The sequence below is a fragment of the Lepidochelys kempii genome, chromosome 1, assembly GCF_965140265.1.
Source record: "Lepidochelys kempii isolate rLepKem1 chromosome 1, rLepKem1.hap2, whole genome shotgun sequence".
NCBI lineage: Eukaryota > Metazoa > Chordata > Testudines > Cheloniidae > Lepidochelys > Lepidochelys kempii.
This window is the reverse complement of record NC_133256.1, coordinates 253,661,465-253,682,246: the sequence shown is the minus strand read 5'-3', so window position 1 is coordinate 253,682,246 and position 20,782 is coordinate 253,661,465. Positions and strand designations below refer to the sequence as shown.

At 45.7% G+C, this 20,782-nt stretch overlaps 1 protein-coding gene across 3 annotated transcripts in view; it reads left to right on the top strand.

Moving 5' to 3' along the window:
* SYN3 (synapsin III) overlaps positions 1-20,782 on the top strand; it is a 279,822-nt gene that overhangs the window by 245,640 nt on the left and 13,400 nt on the right. For all 3 annotated transcript variants that reach the window (XM_073324725.1, XM_073324735.1, XM_073324744.1), the window contains 4 exons: positions 3,293-3,435; positions 9,227-9,301; positions 12,839-12,941; positions 18,982-19,116. In XM_073324725.1, the coding sequence (XP_073180826.1) occupies positions 3,293-3,435; positions 9,227-9,301; positions 12,839-12,941; positions 18,982-19,116 (456 nt within the window). The remainder of the gene's footprint in view (positions 1-3,292; positions 3,436-9,226; positions 9,302-12,838; positions 12,942-18,981; positions 19,117-20,782) is intronic.

The following is a 20,782-nucleotide window of genomic DNA, read 5'->3' as shown; positions in this document are numbered from 1 at the left end:
CATGCCTACACCATCATCCCAGTGTCACAATGCATCCAGGCTGGCTGAACTGGGATCCGAACTTTCTTTCTTTAAAACAATGGATATTTGATTGGGATTTAATAGTGACATATAAAAAAAGTTATAAGGGGAGAGAAAACAAATACAAAATATGTAAAAGAAGGAACTTAATAAAGTACAGGATTGACAAGTAAGATAGGAAAATCAATCTAATTAGACTGTAACTATTTATCTGTTTTCAAGGTAATAATTGTACCTGGACTAAACAAACTTTATCCTGACCATGATATCCTATTGAGATGACTGTGGCTGGATCAGACAATTGACAGAATAAGATTTTTTTTTGTTTGGGGATGATTTTGGTTTTGTGCCTGTTGGGAAAGAAGGCACAGAGCCACTTAATAGGGGGAATTCTGGAAGTTCTCTTAGCTATAGAAGCCCTGAGAATTCCACAGGAAGGTTAATTGAATCCGAGGGCTGGCTCAGGAAGGACAGACATCTGGGGAGATGGTTTCCTATAATGTCTGAAAAGGATCACCATAAGTCACTCGTGTGCTGGGAGGATGGCAAACCTGTCCTTGTGTAGCATTGTTAGAGAATTCTTCTTTGGCTTTTGTTGCTTTAGTTCATTAATTTGGGTTCCTGTTAAAAACCCCATTTATTTTTCTGTTTAACTGAGCTGAATGAATATTCTCTGGTCCTCTGGAAAATTGCCTTCTGGAGTCATGTGCTTCTGTCTTCCACAACTGGGAGATATTCCAGATCCTTTCTGCTGATTCCCAGATTTCTGAGCAAGAGTCCAGGTGGTTGGAAGAAGGGAGAGTCACGTGTCCTGAATCTAGCTGTCAAAGGAAGCAGTGCCCTCTTTTTCACCTCTGTGGCAAACATTCGTTGGCTGTAAATGTAGTCATTTCAGCTTGGACACAGAGAGACCCTGTACCACCAAGCGTAGTTTGTGTCAGAGCCCACAAGAGTCCCTGCTCCGAATAGGGCATTATATAATGGCTTTTCTATTGCCTGTTTCCTATTGGTATTTTCCTATTGCCAAAGGGTCCAGGAGAATACTGTATGTTGTAACTTAGTGCATTGTCTGCCCAATGTAGTCGCTCCCAGACGCATCTCATCAGAGTGGGACTCACTCATCTCACTCAATTTGTCCAGGCTCTAGTGTTATCTGTGTAAAAATATTGAACACCAACCAACTGGCCTCTAGTTTCCCCGAGGAGCTGTGACCATTTCTCAAAACGGAGTTCTACTGCTCTATAATCAGATCATACACCTCTCTAAGCACCTTCATCACAACCTCACCTGTTTTCCAGAGCTGCCGAGAGCGGCTGAGAAATTTGCTGAGCACAGCTCAAATTTAAAGTTGAACTACAAAGCACAAAGCCAGCCTGTCCCTCCTTTATGATGGATAAAGATGGCCATGTGCATTTTTATTTTTAATTCTGCCTGATTCTTGTGTCCTCCCTTCACTCTCTTTCTCTGGAGGACATAAAAAATGATGTCACAAAATTGCTTTTCTCCTACACCCAGCAGAGCACAAAGAGGATAATCAGCATTCAGCAAGGCAATGGAAGTTAGGAGCTAGCATCCTTGGGACAGTATTTTAAATAATTTATATAGAAACAGTCAAGGGCCAAACCACTTTTGCAATCCACCTTCACCTCAGCTCTTCCGGTACTCAAAAATTCACTAGATCTGTACCTCACCTAGGTAAGAGAGAATTTCTAAGCCAGAATGTGACCACATTTTTGGTTTCTGTTTGGAACTTACAAACTCTAATGTACATGAAAAACACACCCATTGCAGGTTAGTAACACACTGGTCCTTATCCTTTTGCTTACATACTCAGGATGGCTACTGCCATCCCATGATTTTAGGTAGACATTTAGAATAGCTCATTTGTTCTTTACAAAGAGACACCAACCACCAATGCATATGTTTCCTTCAGACTGGTTTACAAAGACCTGTGGCTCTTTCCAGCCCCTTTTCACACATATATGGATATAATTTGTTAGTCTTGAGGGTAGGGACCATCTTTTTGTTCAGTGTTTGTACAGTGCCCCGCAAAATGGGGTCCTGATCCTTGACTGAGGCCTCTGGATGCTGCTGCCATACAAATAATAAATAATAATGCATGATGAAAATCACATATTGCCCCGATCCTATATTATAGACCTGCTTAAATTAACACATCCGTCTCCACACTATCATCTGGAGGCATTGTAGTTGACCGGGCTTCGCTGATGTACCAGAGTAGATTTTTGCCAGTGCAAATTTCTAAAGGTTGTGCTTGGTGACATGAAGATAGTAACATTGTCTGCGGTGTGTTGGTTGGTTTGTTTTTTTGCAGTATTGGGAGAGGAGATGTAACAATTTTTTTTCTTTACCCTTTTTAGTAGCTCTTGGCAGAGAACTGATCATCCTCTATACTTAGTGATTCCTTTTTCCAGCATTTCTTTTTTGAAAGTTCCAAGGTATTTCCAGTAAATAAATATAACACTGTGAAAAGCTAGTTTCCCAGGAAATTTGCAGCCCTTCGGGTATAGATCTCAACCCCCTGAGCATCACGCCATCCCGTTCCTTCTACACCTCTAGCCAGCCTCCCCCACACGCACTCCCATGACCTCCAGCTTGCACTGCCTGCAGTACGTGGTCTCCCCTAGGAACATCATCCTCATGAGGCTCGTGTTTTGTACACTTCCAGCCTGGAGTCCTGTGCCAGGCCTTTGCGTAAAACTAGATAAGGGCACTGTGAACTGCTAGGGATCTAGAGACCAGGAGTGGCAAAAGAAAAACCCCAACCCCAAAACCCCTCTCGCTTCTTTATTTTCTGGTATAAATGCCTATTTCCTGGTCACTCCTGATTTTCTGTTCTCATCAGATGTTTAGTGGTAAGTAATAGGGTAAGAGTAATTTACATGCTTGGAATTAAGTTATGCTACAAAAATATAACGAATGCTTTTCTGGAGCATTTCAGCTGTGTAACTCCCATTAAGTCTTATGGGGAAAGCCCCATGGAACTCTTTAATCATAAGTAGATGTTCTTCTTACTGATCCCCCAGGGCTTGTACATCAAGGAGGGAGACATGCCAGTTGGCTAGGTATGTGTAAGGTTTGCCTGGATGAAGCATCCTTCTACCTACTGTCGTCCATGCTTCAACCTTACTCTCTTTATTGTTTAACTGTCATTGTGCTCTACTATTCATCCACTGAGCTGACCCCTCCTCACAGATATTCCTGTTCCTTTTGTGCTCGCCGCTCTTTGGCTGGATTTCGGCAATTGCAGGTAAAAGTTGAGAACCAGTACAACTTCCAGGACATGGCCAGCGTGGTAGCCATGGCAAAAACCTACGCCACCACTGAAGCATTCATCGACTCCAAGTACGACATCCGAATCCAGAAAATCGGCAGCAATTACAAAGCTTACATGTGAGTGTGTGCTCTCATGGTTGGGCTGGGGACGGGGCAGCAGGGGGGGAGGCTGTAATTGGAAAGAGACATTTTTATGAATGTGGTTTAATTGGTGTCTGCTTTGGTCAGGAAGAGGTGGCTGATTTAAGTTCCTTGAAGAATAGCCCTGGTGTGCTTTCACCTCTTCTCCTCTGCCCACAGATAGCTGCTCCATAACTCACCATCAGCGCCTTATTCCCAGGCTGTAAATCTATCTGTACCTGTCTTCGAGCTCAGCCTTGGACAGGTACCAGGAGATAAGCTTTACTCCCCTATCATTGCAGTAACTTGCTTTCTAAAAGGTCCCATCTCTCCTGACCATATAGACAAATCCTCCATCTCTCAGCACCCTCTAGTGGGAACAGTCACCACAATCTTACAACTTCAAGTGAAATATTAAAAACAAAGAGGTGGCCTATGTTACCACGTTGCATGCCCCACTTTGGCATGAGTCAGAGCCAATCCATGGAGTTTTACAGTGCAACTGACCCACCGCTACTATCCTTTAGCCCCCTGACCCAGGAAATTACTCATGCTGCTGCAGTGAGGTAACACCATCACAGTAAGAAACTGCCACTGAAATGGCGTGGTGCTAGATTATTAGTATTTTGTCATTTCTTATTAGTTATGAATATTTCTATTGCGGTAATGCCTAAGAGCCGTAGTCATGGACCAGGACCCTGTTGTACTAGGCACTGTATAAACACAGAACAAAAAGAGAATCTCTGCCCCTGAGAATTTACAATCTAAGTATAAGACAAGAGACAGCAAGTGGGGACAGACAGACTGATGGAGGAGTGCACGGACGAAATGAGCAACACTGGTCAGCATGATAGGCAGTGATCTCAGCGCACCAGCTGCCTAGCCAGGGTCAAGTTTTTTGTAGGCATCCTGGCAAAGGAGAGTTTGGAGGAAGGATTTGGAGGTGGATATGGTATTAGTTTTGCAGGTGTTTACGAGGAGCTCCTCCCATGTGTGTGGGGCAACATGGGAAAAAGCACAAACGTGCTTGTTTGAACAGTTAGCAAGTGGGCAAAGAAGGCTGGCATCCTGGAGCAATCAGAGGTGAGAGCTGACGTCTCGAGTTACAGGGGTTAATATGGGCATATAGCATAAAGGGTCCGTGAGGACTGCTGGGGCTGCTTAGATCAACACATAGCATTACATGGGAGTATAGTCTCCCCAGCGGCAACTCCAAGTTCCATTCAATTTTTGGCCTCCTTCCCAGCTAAGACCATGTACGTACCTCACAATTGCTAATTTGTTTGTCACAATGACTGTAGGAATAGTGATAAGGGTCAGAAAAGTGGCGACTAGTGAATTCACTATATGCTCCTGGCAAAAATTAAAAAGCACCTATCCCAAGCTCTAGTAGTGTTTGACATCAAGTAAAAATAAAGTCATATAAATAAATAAAACAGTTCATTTCTCCTCACCCCAAACCAACTGAACAAGAAACAGCAAATAATCTAACTAATCCAGAAGTACCTGCCCTTATCAAGCAGCAGAATTCTAGATAAGTAGATGGGTCTGGCAGCATGCGCTTAAGGGCACCAGATAGAATAAACATTGTCATACACTACTTAGCACCAGGATTATTGTTACTCTAGGATCTGTGTTCCCAAAACCCCAGGCTGGAGCCCTGGTGCTAGCACGGTTACATGAGACAGACAAATGTATGTGCCCACTTACTTTGCAACTAGAACTGCCCAAAATCCCTGACCAGCATCCTAGCACAGAGGCAATTAAGTAAATCAGAGAGATCTGGCCACTCTTTTCATGTCTGGAACTTCATGAGACACCCAATTACTTAGTGGGAAGGCAATGAGAGAAAATTAGTTTTAAATCTGACCCAGTCTATAATATTACAATCACCTAATTTTTCTAGCAGTGATGTCCAGGAAAAGCCTGACTCAAATGACTCAGAAAAGAAGTTTAAATGTCCTTTAAAATTCCCTACCTCAGTGACCTACCTTATCTAATCAGAGAGCAAAAACAATACCATGTGACAAATGTGAACAGTCACACTAATAGCCCATCCCACACAGGAGCAAATTTGCAAGCAATTGTTTGCTAAATAAAATGGTTTCCCATGAAACATTTGTCGAACAGTTACAAATAGGGAAGAAATCATTGAAAATCAAAGCCAGTTCATGAAGAGAGAAAAAGGCCAAATTCATTGAATGAATTGTTTGCTACAAAAGTTCCTTTGTCCTATTCATGGAGCCATTACTGGAAACGAGTTTGGGATATCTGTACAGCCATTCTCTGTTACTGACTGTTTCCTATGAAAGGTATCTGGTAATGGAGTTTATCCCAGTGCCAGACTGAAAATAAACTTTCTATGGGATAAACAAGTCCATTGAATGTCATATGAGAGAGGTGAGGCCATCCAGCCACTGACAATCAGGCCCTTGAAAGTGTTTCAAGTTGAGCACTCAAAAATGAAGGCATCCAAAATTACTGGGCTCTCTGGAACATCTTGGCCTTTAAGACTGAGAATATCAGTGTCTGCTGTAACATCAGTCAGAGAGAGGACTCTCTTGGTCTGAGTGCAATGGAATCAGTCCTCATGTTTTCATAACTGCCTCCCACACATGCAAAAACGCAAAAGCTCACTTCCTCCTGACTAAGGACTGTGTACACAGTTCTCTCTGGAATTTCTCGACTCTGCATCCACAATCTGACAGTGGGAGGATACTACAGAGTGACTATCTCATCCCTCCCCACCCCAGATACAAGTATACTTTCTTCCAACCCGTGACTGAGAGACTGAGTTCAGATTCCCATTGACTTTGGTGGAGTTACTGCAGATTTACACTGATGGTGAACACCTGCTTAGCCTATAACTAAAGCCACGCTGAAAACAACAAATAAATAGCCATGTGGCACATGCCTATAATTCCACTGAATGGATTTGGGTGACCTCATAATGCTGGTGAACCAGATAAGACTCAAGTAATAATTGTGCATCAGGGAAACCAACTGAAAGAAGTGACAAAAATTATATCAGCATCCCAACCAATGGACTGGAATGTTTGCTATGTTTTTTAAGGCTTGCAACCTGAGGGTTGTGTTGGACTGCCAGCTGCTTCTGAGTACCCCAGGTTGGTAGCAACAGTTGCCAAGAATACCCCTTGCCCTCTGCACTTAACAAGAGGGTTGTATCTTTTCTTTTAGACCTCACTCCAGATGTTCGTGCTTTTGTCCCCTTGCAGTTGAATGGATGCAGTGCACTCTGTGTGGGACCACAGCTTGTAATCCTCCAGAAACTGAGCTACAGTAGAATGGAATGGCCCAGTTATGAAGAGGTGGTTCACACAGTGAGCATATTACATCAGTGCTTCATGATTTGCACTGTCTAGTAGTTCATTTGCAGGTGAAATTTAAGGTGTTGGGCTTGACCTATAAAGCCCTACATGGTCTGGGTCCCTTTTATTCAAGAGGCCACCTCTATTTGTTTGACCGCCATGGCAATTAGGGTCATTGGAGGCATTCAAGCTAAGAACTTCTGGTATAAACAGTAGAGGTCTGGTGGCAGGGCCTTCTCGATGAGGAGCCCTTGGCCCTCAAATTCACTTTCCACCTTGGTTTGCCAAAGCCTTAATTTGGTGCCGTGCTGCAAGACTCACCTGCTCTCCCATGCTGGGAAGGGAGTGGATTTCATGAAGGTTGTGATGGAGCTTATGTTAATGATCAGGACAGCTTTTGAGAAAGTCTCTTTTTAAGATGGTTCGGTTGTATTTTATATTTGACTGAAACTTTTGCTATGTTCTACATGAAGCATCTGGACTAGAACATCAGATTGGCTCAAACAAACAAACCAGATAAACCAACCACTGCAGCAAAGCTGCACTCTCTGGAGCTCCCCCACATGGAATTTCCTGGTGTTACACCATAATATAGCTGCTTTTTTGATGGGAAGAAAAGGAGTACTTGTGGCACCTTAGAGACTAACCAATTTATTTGAGCATAAGCTTTTGTGAGCTACAGATCACTTCAGCTCACGAAAGCTTATGCTCAAATAAATTGGTTAGTCTCTAAGGTGCCACAAGTACTCCTTTTCTTTTTGTGAATACAGACTAACACGGCTGTTACTCTGAAACCTATTTTTTGATGGGGTATCTGTTTACATATTCCAAATATTTCTTTTCAATGCTGATATTCCATCATGTTACTAATCTGAATCTGGGAGTTCTCATCACTGATGAGATTTTGGATGTCATCAATCACGCAGGGCAATTTTCTGAACCCACATATTACAAATAAAGAGCCGTTCCTACTGGAAAGCTGGGAAACACAATCCCAGAAAGGAGCGTAACTTAGCGAGACAGAAGGAAAGAGAGGCTGAGAGTTGAATACTGTCCTTAGGTAATGGAAAAGGCTCAGAAACCTCAAAGAGGGAGGATTCTGTTCTGTAAAGAAAAGGTCAGGCAGGTGAATGATTTTGATCATAGGACAGGAGAGTTTGTGTGTGTGATAACCAGTAGTACAGCCTGTGATAATATCTTACAACTAATACAGCACTTTCCTCCCCAGATACTTGTCTAAACCATACTCAGGAATCACTTCACCCCCTTCTGAGATGGATCCCAGGAGCCATTTAACAGTTTGCGGCAGCAGTACATATTAGGTTAGAGCAGAAAGTGAAGAAGGAGGCCATGTCTATTTGAAACATTTCTCAGGAAATTTTAGGTGGGCAAAATATAATGACCCAGCTTTGAATTTAGCCAGGACACCAGGTTTAACACCTCTGCTCTTGTGAAAAGTGCCTTGTGATCTTTAATGACCAAAAATGATCAGGACTTTTCTGCATTTCACTGAAAAGATTATGTCAGCAGCAATCAGCATCTCCCAACACCATGCTGCTACACTGGATCAGGACTGGTTCAGAAAAAAGAGTCCCACCCACTGAATCACTATGCATGCTTTCTTCAGCATAGGAGTGTTTCATGGGTGTATCAAACACACTGATGGGATAATATCTTACAACTAATACAGCACTTTCCTCGTAGTCGAAACCATACTCAGGAATCTTGTGAGATCTGGCAGAATTACAACACAAGGTACTATCATTGCAGGCTGTGTCAAGTCTGCCTTCTTCCTAAGTGCAAAGAAATGAACTAGCCCAGCACTTGACAGACAAATACAGAGCTCAGAATTTGCCAGCAGCAGCATCTTCTGTTGAAATTCACAGCCAGTTACAATGAAGGAGATTTGGAGCATTTTACAACCTAAAAAACCTTTGGGAGAAGTTGGCGGTTGGGTCCCAGAGCAGGCAGGTCATTGAGATTAAGAAAGAGGGCACAAACAGACAGACTTTCCAGGCCACCACTACAATAGAAGCCAACCTCAGAGAGTAGTTCATATCTGACTTTTATGTATCTTTTCAGTCACATCTTTGCCTGGAGAATTACATATGCTTAGATTCTACAATGCCGAGCGTAAGGTTAATGATCTCAGAGGCGTTTTACAGTCATCTCAGCTTTCCAGGATCTGATGTGTAAAAGGAGAAAAGTGTTCACAAGGCCACTACACATCACCCACCCAGCTGCAGAGAAAAGATGCCTCAAGGTTCTTAGTTGCTTGCTCCTAGTTTGAGTCTTTCATTTACTGGATGATCAGAATTTGTTGGGAGCACTGTGGACTGTAGGATTGGAAAGGACACCCAGCTGAATCACCCATATTCCCCACACACACTGAGTCAGGTGTGAAAACTACCTCTTTGGAGGAGTTGGTTTGTCATCCTGTGATTGGTTTGTTTTCCCAGGAGGACATCTATCTCTGGAAACTGGAAGGCAAACACAGGTTCTGCCATGCTGGAGCAGATCGCAATGACAGAGAGGTAAGGAAGAGAAGGGGCTTTCAAAAAAAAATGAGCAAAGCTGATACTGAAGCTACATCACTACTTAAGCACATGCTTAAAGCTAAGTGTGCTGTGCTTTGCTGAATAGGGATGAATGTAAACACATGCTTAAATACTTTGTTGAATAGGGGCAAAAGTGAGGGGTTGAAAGTGCTGGCTAAATCCAGGTATCCTGGTGACAAATCAGCTGCAAATTTAACTCCCCTACAAACACATGCATAAGGATATACACGTCTGCCACTGTGCTTAATTCTAACCTGCAGCACCTCTGCTATTTCTGTCCCGGCTGTTCCGGTGCATCTGGGTGCTCACCAGGAGCAGCCTCTGCTATTCCACCTCTGGGCATCTGAAAATTCTGCCTCGCAGGAGAAAGGGTGCTTGATGTGGAAGAATATCCATTAGGAAACCTGGTGAGACTGCCAGCCCCATTTCATTTGTGTCTGAGGTTGGATTTTGAACCCAGACACCCTCAAGCCTCCCTCCAGAATATACATGGCTCCCAAGAAACTGCCCTGTGGTACACGACCAGCATCCAGTCGCAGCTGCACATGAGTGGGCCTTGCAGCGCTTAGTGCATTAGCATGGGCATCCTGCTTAATTCACAGGGTTAATCCTGAGTGTAAACAGTGCATTCTTGCTGCCCTCCTCCTACACACAAACCCAGGGTGGGAAAGGGCCTGCTTACTGGAGTGCATTTATTGTGACTTTACAAGTTTCACAACTTTACAGATGATGAGGGGTGAAATAGCCTCCTATTCCAGAGAAGAGCAACAAAAAATGATTAAAGGTCTAGAAAACTTGACCTAGGAGGGAAGACTGAAAAAATTGGGTTTGTTTACTCTGGAAAAGACTGAGGGGGGACATGATAACAATTTTCAAGTACGTAAAAGGTTCTTCTTCTTAACCTCTGAGGATAGGTAAAGAAGCAATGGGCTTAAAATGCAGCAAGGGAGGTTTAGGTTGGACATCAGGAAAAAATTCCTAACTGTCAGGGTGGTTAAGCACTGGAATAAATTGCCTAGGGAGGTTGTGGAATCTCCATCATTGGAGATTTTTAAGAGCAGGTTAGACTAACACCTGTTGTCAGGGATGGTCTAGATCAGGGTGGCCAACCTGAGCCTGAGAAGGAGCCAGAAGGAGCCAATGTACATTGCCAAAGAACCACAGTAATATGTCAGCCTCTCCACACACACACACACCCGCTCCCAGCACCTTCTGATCAGCTGTTTCGTGGTGTGCAGGAGGCTCTGGGGGGAGTGGGAAGAGTGAGGGCACAGCAGGTTGAGGGGAGGGGTGGGAAGGGGTGGACTGGAGGCAGGGCCTGTGGCAGAGCCAGGGGTTGAGCAGGGAGCACACTGGAAAGTTGGCACCTGTAGCTCCAGCCCTGGAGTCGGTGCCTCTACAAGGAGCCGCATGTTAACTTCTGAAGAGCCGCCTGTGGCTTCGGAGCCACAGGTTAACCACCCCTGGTCTAGATAATACTTAGTCCTGCCATGAGGGCAGGGGACTGGACTAGATGACCTCTCGAGGTCCCTTCCAGTCCTATGATTCTATGATTACCTCCTCTGAGGGTGTGTGGCTGCACTTGGTCTCCTCGTTGAGGCAGGGAGTGACAAGGAAGGATTTATTAGTTGTATATACCATTTTCTTGTCCCATCCATATATGGCCTTGTATTCTTGCAGGTTCATCATTAGATCATGAAGATCAAGCTATAGGTGCTCTGGCTGCCTTCAAGATCATAGGCTCTTTTCTCCTTTTCCATTAGGTCTGCATAGGTAGCTTTGAGATCCTCGGTTTTCTCCTGTTTCAATTTCCAGCCAGTGTGAGAGTCCTGCTCGCAGATCTTCTGCTTTGAGATTTTTTTGTATTGAAATGGTCAGGACCACAGCACAGCTGCACAGAAGGAAAACCAGCAAAACTCATTCCCTCTCCCTGTTCCAACGTAGGGACAGCTGAGGGAGCATGGTCGCCATCATAATGCATCTCTTGTCATTCCCTCTCCTCTTCCAGTGCAGAGACAGCTGAGGGGGCACCCCATCGTACATCGCCTCCTGTTTCTGCCAGCTCATGTTCCTGTGGAAGGACAGCTGGAAGCAGGGGCTTCCATTATATAACACTTCCTGCTCTCTCTCTGACACAGCAGCATATATTCAACAGGAGGGAAAGCAGTAATATTAAATGGATATACGGGTGATTGGGAACAGCTTGCAGGATGGTGATGTAGAGGAAACAAATGAAAAAGCCTATGCAGTTTGGGGCCGTATATTCAGAGACATCATGTCACAGAACAGAGAGGTAATAGCCACTCACTACAGAGCTCCACTCTGGCTCTCCACACCTAGAACATGCTGGCATCTCAGCGTCAGAAAGTTTTCCACAGGGGGAAATTCAGGGAAGAGCAATAAAAATGTCAGGGACTTTCTTCTGAGGAAAGATAAAATGAACTAAACATTTACAGCTTGACTAAGTGACACGTAAGTGGGAAGATTTGAGGTGTGTAAATACCAGTGAGAGATAGAAATGATTTCATGTGGTTCAAGGGGATATACGTAGGAGTAGGGAGTTGATATGCAATGAAAGAAAATGTGGGCGTTCATCATGCAAGATCTCCTATTTCTTCCATCACCTGTAGAATAGAGGGAGGGGATGTCTCATCATGATAACTCTGAGTTGCTGTGAAGAGCATTCTGTGCACTTCCAGAGGCAGAGGGTCATCATCATCATCATCATCATCTTCCTATTACGCCTCTGCCGTTTAGGGCAGTGACGAAGCTCCTCCACTCCTGTCTGTTTCTGGTGAGTCTTTCAATGGTTCCCCAGCTGCGCCCCAGGTTTTTCAGCTCGGCTTCCACAGCCCTCGTTTTTGCTTGCCTTCAGATGTCCATCTTCTTGCTACTCTGGTGGTGGAATCAGTTTCCATCTAAAGCACACGGCCGATCCATCTCCAACACCTCCTGGCAATGATGGTGCTCATATCCTCTTGGCTGCACTGTGTCAATAGATCTTGGTTTGAGATTGTTCTGGGCCAAAAGATATGGAGGATTTTTCTGAGGCAGGTTGTATAGAATGAAGACAGTTTGGACATGTCGTACGTTGTCATTCCCCCGCATTCTGCACTATAAAGTAGTGTTGAAAGTACGCAGCTCTGATAAATCTTGAGTTTGGTTTTGGTGTGGTATTTTGATGATTTCCAGACTGCATTTAAGCTCCTGAAGATGTTCCTGGCTTTATTGATTTTGTTCCGGATGTCCTGACTTGTTCCCACCATCCTGGCTGATGGTGCTGCCCAAGTATGTGAATGTTTCTACTTTGGTGAGAACATGATCCTCCATCCGTACTGGTGATCGTGAGGCAATATTAAAGGTTATGATATCTGTCTTATTGCGGTTGAATAAGGCAGAGGGTGGGGTGTCTATATTTGGTGGGAGGCTAAGAAAGTTGGCACCCTACTAGCATTATTTTAATCCTTGAGCAGCCAGATAATTCCCAGCAACATGTCTGTGTGGATTCTGCAGGTACAGACTGTGGGCGGACTCCTGCGCCGAGATGTTTGGAGGCCTCGATATTTGTGCCGTCAAAGCTGTCCACAGCAAAGATGGGAAGGACTATATCATTGAGGTGAGAGCTTGAGTGCCTGGAGGTCACACCTCCTGCATCCGAGTACGTCCACAAACACAAACCCTCCCACGTGTGCTGACATGCTCAGACAGTCAGACATACTCTAAGTACATGCTCTGCCCCTTGACCCAGTCATTTTCTCCTCACAGGGACCAGCATCATTTCAACTAATGTGCCCAAGCAACGACTCTCTGTGAGTCGCAACCAAATTGCCAGATACCTGTGAATGGGCTCCTGGGTCAACGTTAAGATTAGGAGTCAGGCTCAGGAGTCAGTCACAAGCAGGGTGCATGTCACATAGGAGCCGATGATGAATCGGATGGACCTAGAGCTGTAGGGAAGAGGACTATAAGTAGCGTGAATGAGCCTCATTGTCTTAATCAGACCCTGGATGTGCTCCTTAAAATCGTTTGCCCAGGCCTGCGTTTATTGAGCTAGCAGATAAGCAAGACAAGCCCGCAAGAGAGTTTGTGGGTTCCAGTCACACTGGCTGTGGTTGAGAAGGCAAGCGTTCAAAGTGATACCTCTCATGCCAGGGAGTTGAACAGGGGACTGGGACGGGTAACATGATCTGGGTCATTGGAACAGGACGGGTCATGAAAAGCTGGCAGGAAAATCAAATTGGAAACTCAAGAGCCACTCCGGGCGTGACCAAATCTGGCAACTGATCTAGTGTCCTCTGCTCCATGTGATGTTATTGGAAGTGAGGCTCAGCATCTGACCTGCTGTGAACTCCACCAACACAGCCCAGGCAGAGGAAGATGAGCAAAGCTGGCCTGCAGTTTCGTTCAAGGGTGCTGACACATTAGAAAGCTATGTGTGGGAGAGCACTCCCACCCACTGAGGCTTAGGAAGCTGATGAGAACCACATGAGCCTTACAGCGACTGCACATTCCAGTCTTGTGCATCTCCTCCTCAGGGACCAGGGACCTGTCAGAGGTCGTGTTATACAAGTGCTCTGCCAGCAATGAAAACATTAGCCTGCTTCTTCCAAATGGCAAGAGGGGCGCTGCTGTCATTCTGACTCCTCTGTGTGAGTTGTCAGGAGTTTTTATTGGAGCTGCTCCTCTTCAAACCCTACCCCAGAATAGAGTCTTTTAAACTCAACATACTTCAGCCTGTGTGTGTGTGTGTACACACCTGCCCGTGTCTGGGGGAAGGTAAGAAGGTACACACACCTGCCTCTCTGAATGCATGGGTGCCTGCATGTACACACACATCTTCCTGTGTGGTTTTGTATGTGGGGTGGGGAGTTTGACCCATCTGCCTTTGTACGGGTATGTGTGTACATGTCTGCCTCAGTGAGTATGTGTGTGGAGGAGGACTGCACACCTGCTTCTGTGTATGACTTTGGGATGGGGGTGGGGTTGCATACCTGCTTCCATGTTTGTGTCACTGAGTCGAGGGCACGCCCATAGACTTACACCCATTACCACATTGCACACACAGACAGAAACGCACACCTGAACACAAATCACCCTGTGATTCTACCCTGAACAAAACACACAGGGTGAGGTCAGCTGATACAAATCAGGGGAGCCACGCTGATTTCAACTGAACTAAGCCAAATTACAGCAGCTGAGAATCTGGCCCAGAGCATCTGCTATACCAGGGGTTCAGCAGGAGTTCAGATACCAGTCTGATGGGCACTGTATGGCAACATGACTGGAATAGAATAGAATAGAATAAAGCAAAGCCGGCACATTTTCTACTTTATGCCAGTTCTGAGAGAGAAACTGAGAAGTACGGTAATTACTTTCCCCAGTCCAGTTCCTTGAGTGGGCTTCTTTTTTGGCCAGAAGCTGGTGGATTGGTTGTTTTGTTGCGGGGGGGCGCCAAACAGCTGCATTTCACTTTGTGAGAAGGAAAATTTGCTGTGAAATTTTGCAAGAAATGACTCCAAAATTTGCTGAATGAATAAATAAATGGTAAAGTTTGCACAATGGCATGGAACCAAGGAATGAATGTTCACAATGTGAAAACTGTTCCGAGAAACACTCACAAAATTAAAGCCAGCCAGATCTATGTCTTGTGAGATTTATGAGCATTGCTTATGGCAAACAGGGGCTCAGATTAGGAGCGAGGAGGTTGAGCGCAGGAAAGGAGGATTCTGCCACCCGCAAATCTGACGTAATTCATATAAATTTATCGTCAACCTGATTTCCATACTTTTACTGTATTATTAGTTGAGCTCTCCATCTTTATTTGCCACATGGCATTGGGGTAGTTTCGCAGTACTTTAAGGGCTACGTTCAGAGGTAGAGTCACTTCCCTTGATTTCAGCGCTCTTCACTCACGTAGAGCAGCGCTGACTTTGATTCAGCATACTGGTATTTCTTTCTCTGCACTAAAGGGCTTTGTCACCCAGTCTGGCATTTTCAGAATGGCTCAGCACCCCCAACTGAGACTAAGTTTTCAGAAGAGTTTCATTCCTCTTTAGGCACACGGATGAGTGGCCACATTTTCAAAGTTGCTCCGTGCACTGGGTGCATGCTGGGGGTCGGGCACTTGAAAATCTGGCCCGTTTTTGTGATCTAAAATAAGGCCACAATGATGAGTCATTTTACAGATGGCGGGGGTGAGTAAAATGATCCACAAAACTAAAGACCAATCAAAATTGGATTGACTTCATGTTTTTTATTCTTTTCTCATGGCTCTTGAGGCCAGCCGTGCCACATCTATTGCTATTGTAGAGCTCTGTGGATCTAGCCACATGCACTACGAGGACTCTACTGCTCTGCGTGATGGCCTGTCCAGCCTTTCACCATTGTCGTATCAACCCCTTTGATCTGTCGGATCATCTGTTTCCTTCCTTCCCTCCAATCATCCAACGCCTCGACACTCGCACACGAGAACATGGAATAACAAACCCAGCCTCCAGCTCTTGGCGTCAGATAGAAGGCGGGGAAGGGGTTTTCCTGGATCTCTTCTCTGCCTTGCCGCCTTCCGTTCCCTCTGAGATATCTTATCGAGCAACAGCAGCTGTGTCAAGAGACAGCCAATGACCTTGGGCAACTACAAAGGCAGGGTTTGTGTGTGCTGACATCTTCCCCTCTCCCTCAGCTGTTCTTTGGTCTCATTCTCAGGAAGAGATAAGAGGAATATGTTTGTATTTCATATAGTCCATCTGGGTGGTTTATCTCAGCATTATGAGGCCAGACTCTGATCTTGGCACCTGTATAACTCTGGAGTAGCTGCACTGACACAAATGAGAGCATCATTTGGCCCAGAAAACCTGTGTCCTTTCTTATCAGCTTCGTTTTCTCCATGCCTTAGTCAGTGATAGCCCTGGGTTTGGGCTCCTTCAACCAATACCACAGAAGTGAGCTGGGTCAGAAACCACAAAATAAGACACAGAGACAACCTAATGCCTGATGTTGCTCATTGACTTTGATGGGCCTGAAACAGGATTAATTTAGCCCTAGATGTCTCCGTTTCTAAATTATACCCTGTCCTTTCACTTCAGCCAGCATATCACATGCTGCTGCAGTAATGACGGGAAATAATTTCCAAGCTGAAGAGATGAGAGGTTTTTTTTAATACAGACCTATCACTACACAGTTATTTACACCAAGAGTTAGTGAGTGAGCAGATTACTTCACTGGATAATGGCTTGTTAAAGGGAACAATGGCACCATCTAGTGGTCAAAAAACATCCCTTTCACAGTAAATTAACAAGGTCAATGAAGTTGACATGGCTTTTCTACGTATGAGCTGGTGTTAGAATTGCCAGATGAAATGGGGATGCCTCGTGGAGCTACGTGCTAGCGAGACCCCCTAATAGAAGTCCGGTTAGATTTCAAGTCCAATGGTTTATAGTTCTCCCAGCCACACCTTTATGGCAGCCAAACCTAGCTATCTCTGGACCCCAAGAAGCCTGTTCTACAAAGAAGCAGAGGAGATGACAGCAGAGTTGAACACCATTTAATGTATTTATCTGACCCCCTTCCATTTAACCTGCTCCGTGCATACCCTAGACTGGAACGGGCAAACTTTTTGGCCTGAGGGCCACATCGGGTTTCAGAAATTGTATGGAGGGCCGGTTAGGGGAGGCTGTGCTTCCCCAAATAGCCAGGCGTGGCCCAGCCCACCCCCCATCTGACTCCCCCCCGCTTCTAGCCCCCTGACTGCCCCCCCGGGACTCCTGCCCCCATTCAACCCTCCTGTTCCCCTCCCTCTGACCGCCCCAACCCCTATCCACACCCCCGCCCCCTGACCACTCCCCCCAACTCCCCTGCCCTCTATCCAACACCCCGGCCCCCTTACCGCACTGCCTGGAGTACCGGGGGCTGATGGTGCTACGGCCACCCCGCCCAGAGCACCAGGACAGGCAGCCGCACCGCCTAGCTGGAGCCCGCCACGCCACCGCGCAGCACAGAGCACCGGATCAGGGCAGGCTCGGCAGCTGCGCTGCCCCAGGAGCTCGCAGCCCCGCTGCCCAGAGCGTTGCGCGCTGAGGCTGCGGGGGAGGAAGAACAGCAGCAGAGGGGCTGGGGGTGAGCCTCCCGAGCCAGGAGCTCAGGGGCTGGGCAGGAGGGTCCCGCGGGCTGGATATGGCCTGCGGGCCATAGTTTGCCCTAGACCATAAATCAAGAAAGCAATGGATTTTGGTACCAGTCCTCTTCTCATCAGATTTTCAAAATTAAAGCTGTCCACAGGCATAGCTTCGGGATTTTATATAAGTTCATATGTAACGAAACTAAAGTGGAGACCAAATTAAGGAGAGTTGAACAGTTACTCCATTAATAAGTCACCTCTATGTCAGATGGTCAGGTTGGAACTATCTGTTGATGAACTGATGACACAAACAGACTTCCTTAAACCTACCTATAGAAATGTGTGCAGAACATTCTGCTTAATAATAAATAATAATAACAATAATATCTAGGTCTTACAGAGTGTTTTTCATCAGTAGATCTCAAAGCATGTTACAAAGGAGGTCAGTGTCATTAGCCCCATTTTACAGCTAGGGAACCTGAGACACAGAGGAGGAAGTGACTTACCCAAGATCACCCAGCCAGCCAGTGGCAGAGCTGAGAATAGAGTCCCAGTCCAGACTGTATGCTTGGAACTCTAGTGGGGCAGACTTGAGGTTGCAGTTGTTATCTGAGTGTGTCAGTGCCTTATCTAACAAATGCAAACTTTAATGCTGCATTTCCTGGATTTCTAAAGTTTCGTTGTCTTAAAAGGCACTAACATTCTGGTAGGTTAATAAGCACCCCCAACTGAACCTTAGCTTCACCATAATGAGGTGCTTTGTATGGGGCTTGGTTAATGTTTGTAAAGCTGTTGGGATACGACAAACAACTTTGATGATTATGGTGGTGTTTCAGGGATGGCATACAGTGTGGGTCTCGCCCTTTTTAAGACTGTGGACCCCTTCAAACCTTTCCTTCCTCACCTTCCCTGTGGTAATTGTAGTGTGTGTTTACATGGCAAAGTAATGTCAGAACTGCATAAAGGAGACCAGCTGAGAGGAAGTTTACTTTCATGGCATGAGTGCTGCTGTTTCGGGACATCCTGTCTATTTTGTGCCTGTGTTGTTTATTTCCTTATTTCCTGTAGAGCGTTGCATTGATTAATACCAGCTCTTCCCTGGTTGCCTCTAGTCCCCCTTGCACTAATCTGCACGGGTCTCTTTGCGGTTTGTTTCCTTTCTCCTTTATACCTGGAACCCTTCGGAGCATCATCCACAAATATCACCACAGTTGAACTCCAGAGAAACACCCATCAATGAAAGACATTCAATCAGCCTTTTTGGGTGTAGGAAGAAACTAGTTTGATTAAAAAAAAGTCTCTAGAAACCCGTATCAAGCCTAGGCCTGGGCTCCAACTGGCAGGAGGCATCGTTTCTCAAAAACTGAGATATGCACCAGCCATTGTGATAGGCAGCTCCCTCCACTTCAGGATGTGGGCAAATGATGGGAATAGGTGCCTGGGGAGGTAGTAACACAACGGAGCTTGGCATCCAATTGAGTGTCTAGACCTGCCCCTTCACTAGGAAGCCCCCTTGATAGCTGCCCTTTCTCTCTCTGTGCAGGTGATGGATAGCTCGATGCCCCTGATAGGGGAGCACGTAGAGGAGGACACACAGCTCGTAGCTGATCTGGTTGTCTCCAAAATGACTCAGCTTCTTGTGACGGTGGGATCTACCCCCTCACCTCCAAGGTCTTGGGTAAGTGTGGATGGAGCCATTCAGAAAAGCAGGTGCTTTCTCAAACCCCAGTGAGTGTTCAGCCAATCATGTACCTCAGTGGATTGAATGTTCTGGTTCTGTTGGACAGAGATGTCACCCCATACAAAGTATTGGATGATTCTGCTGTTACTGTTGCAGGGGTAGCTCTTCCATAAACCCTTCATGGGTTGTCCCTGAGCAATGTCTCTCTTCATATTACCATGGCATCACATTCTCATTCAGCTTATCCACCACACACATATACCCTGGGCTTTTTTTGGCTGGGTACAGACTGTGACCAAGACTACAAATTTTAAAGAGAAGCATCATCAGAGACAAACACTGTAGAAGTTTGGCGAGAGGTGGACTCAGAGTGGGCAAGGAATGGCAGCAGAAAGGGCAAGCGTAGGAGCATCTCCTGCTCACAAATGTCCAAGCAGTATGGGGCAGCTGTTGCTATGGCGACTCAGATTGGGTGGCATGATGGCAGGCAATAATATGTTGAGCTAGGCACCCTTGTAGGTGACAGCAGTGAGCTGATGTACTGTGGACTGGGGAAGAGGGGGTTAGAATCAGTTTAAAGACACGGCATCCAATAACTTCAGTAAAGAGCAGTCAGACCAACCTATGCCAGGGAGAGTCTGGAGGGATCATAACCCTGTCCCTCCCAGGGGGAATTAAGTCTGAGAGCTTCTGCAGGGTTTATAAAGAAAACTTATCCCCCATCTCTGCCCACAAAGAACGGGCAGATTCTTAGCTGGACCCCAGCAATACATGACTCGGTAGCCTATAAAGCCAAACAATGTGGCTTGTTCACTGCTGATGGAGCCCCTGCTACTCTTAGGGTCTCTGCTCCCATGAGTGACTATGGACATGAGTTCTGTGTGCATGTTGAGGAGACTCTAGAACTCTTTATAGTTTGGCTGCAACATCCCCGCTTGACAGGATAGCAATCCCCCCGATTGAGTTTATTCCAGCCTTTGCCTCTCTGGTGAAATCTGGTGCATCCCAAAGGGAGCCAGTGAGGCTTTCTGCCACTGTTAGGCCCTTCTCTAATGGCATCCCTGCTTCTTCAGAGAGACCCTGTGTCTCAGCCACCAGTCCCTGAAAAGAAGACCTGGCTGATGTTGCCGTTCATCAGAACCCATCATTTCTGCTTTTAAACTGAGCAGTAGGCCTCACCGCGCACTCACCCCAGGCTGAGTACTGAATCCACCTTATTTTAGAGCAACATTTGCCAATGGCAGTTTTGAATGACTGAACCGCACCATGGCATGACATACCAGGGTTTAAATAAAAACATCTGTGAATATGAGTACTGTTTTTAAGCCTATAGCAGGAACGCCGGGAGGAGGGATTGGAGAAGAGTCAAGGCAGTAAAGTATTAAGTAAGACTTTCGTTTTAATAATACTCCTTCCCCTTTTCCCCTGAAGCTGTCAGTTGGTTCTTTATATAGGGAGGAACCCCTGTTGGATAGTCGTTAGATGGAATTAAAGATGCATTATTAACTGTCTTTTTGGGGAAAGAGAAAAAGTTAGTTAAGATGGTCTGGAGCTGTTGCTGCTAAAGTCCAGTCCTTCTTTGTTTAAGACAAAACAAGACAATCACACAACAGAGGAGAGAAAAGAACAGTAAAGATAGAAAATGCAGCTTCTGTGTCTGGTG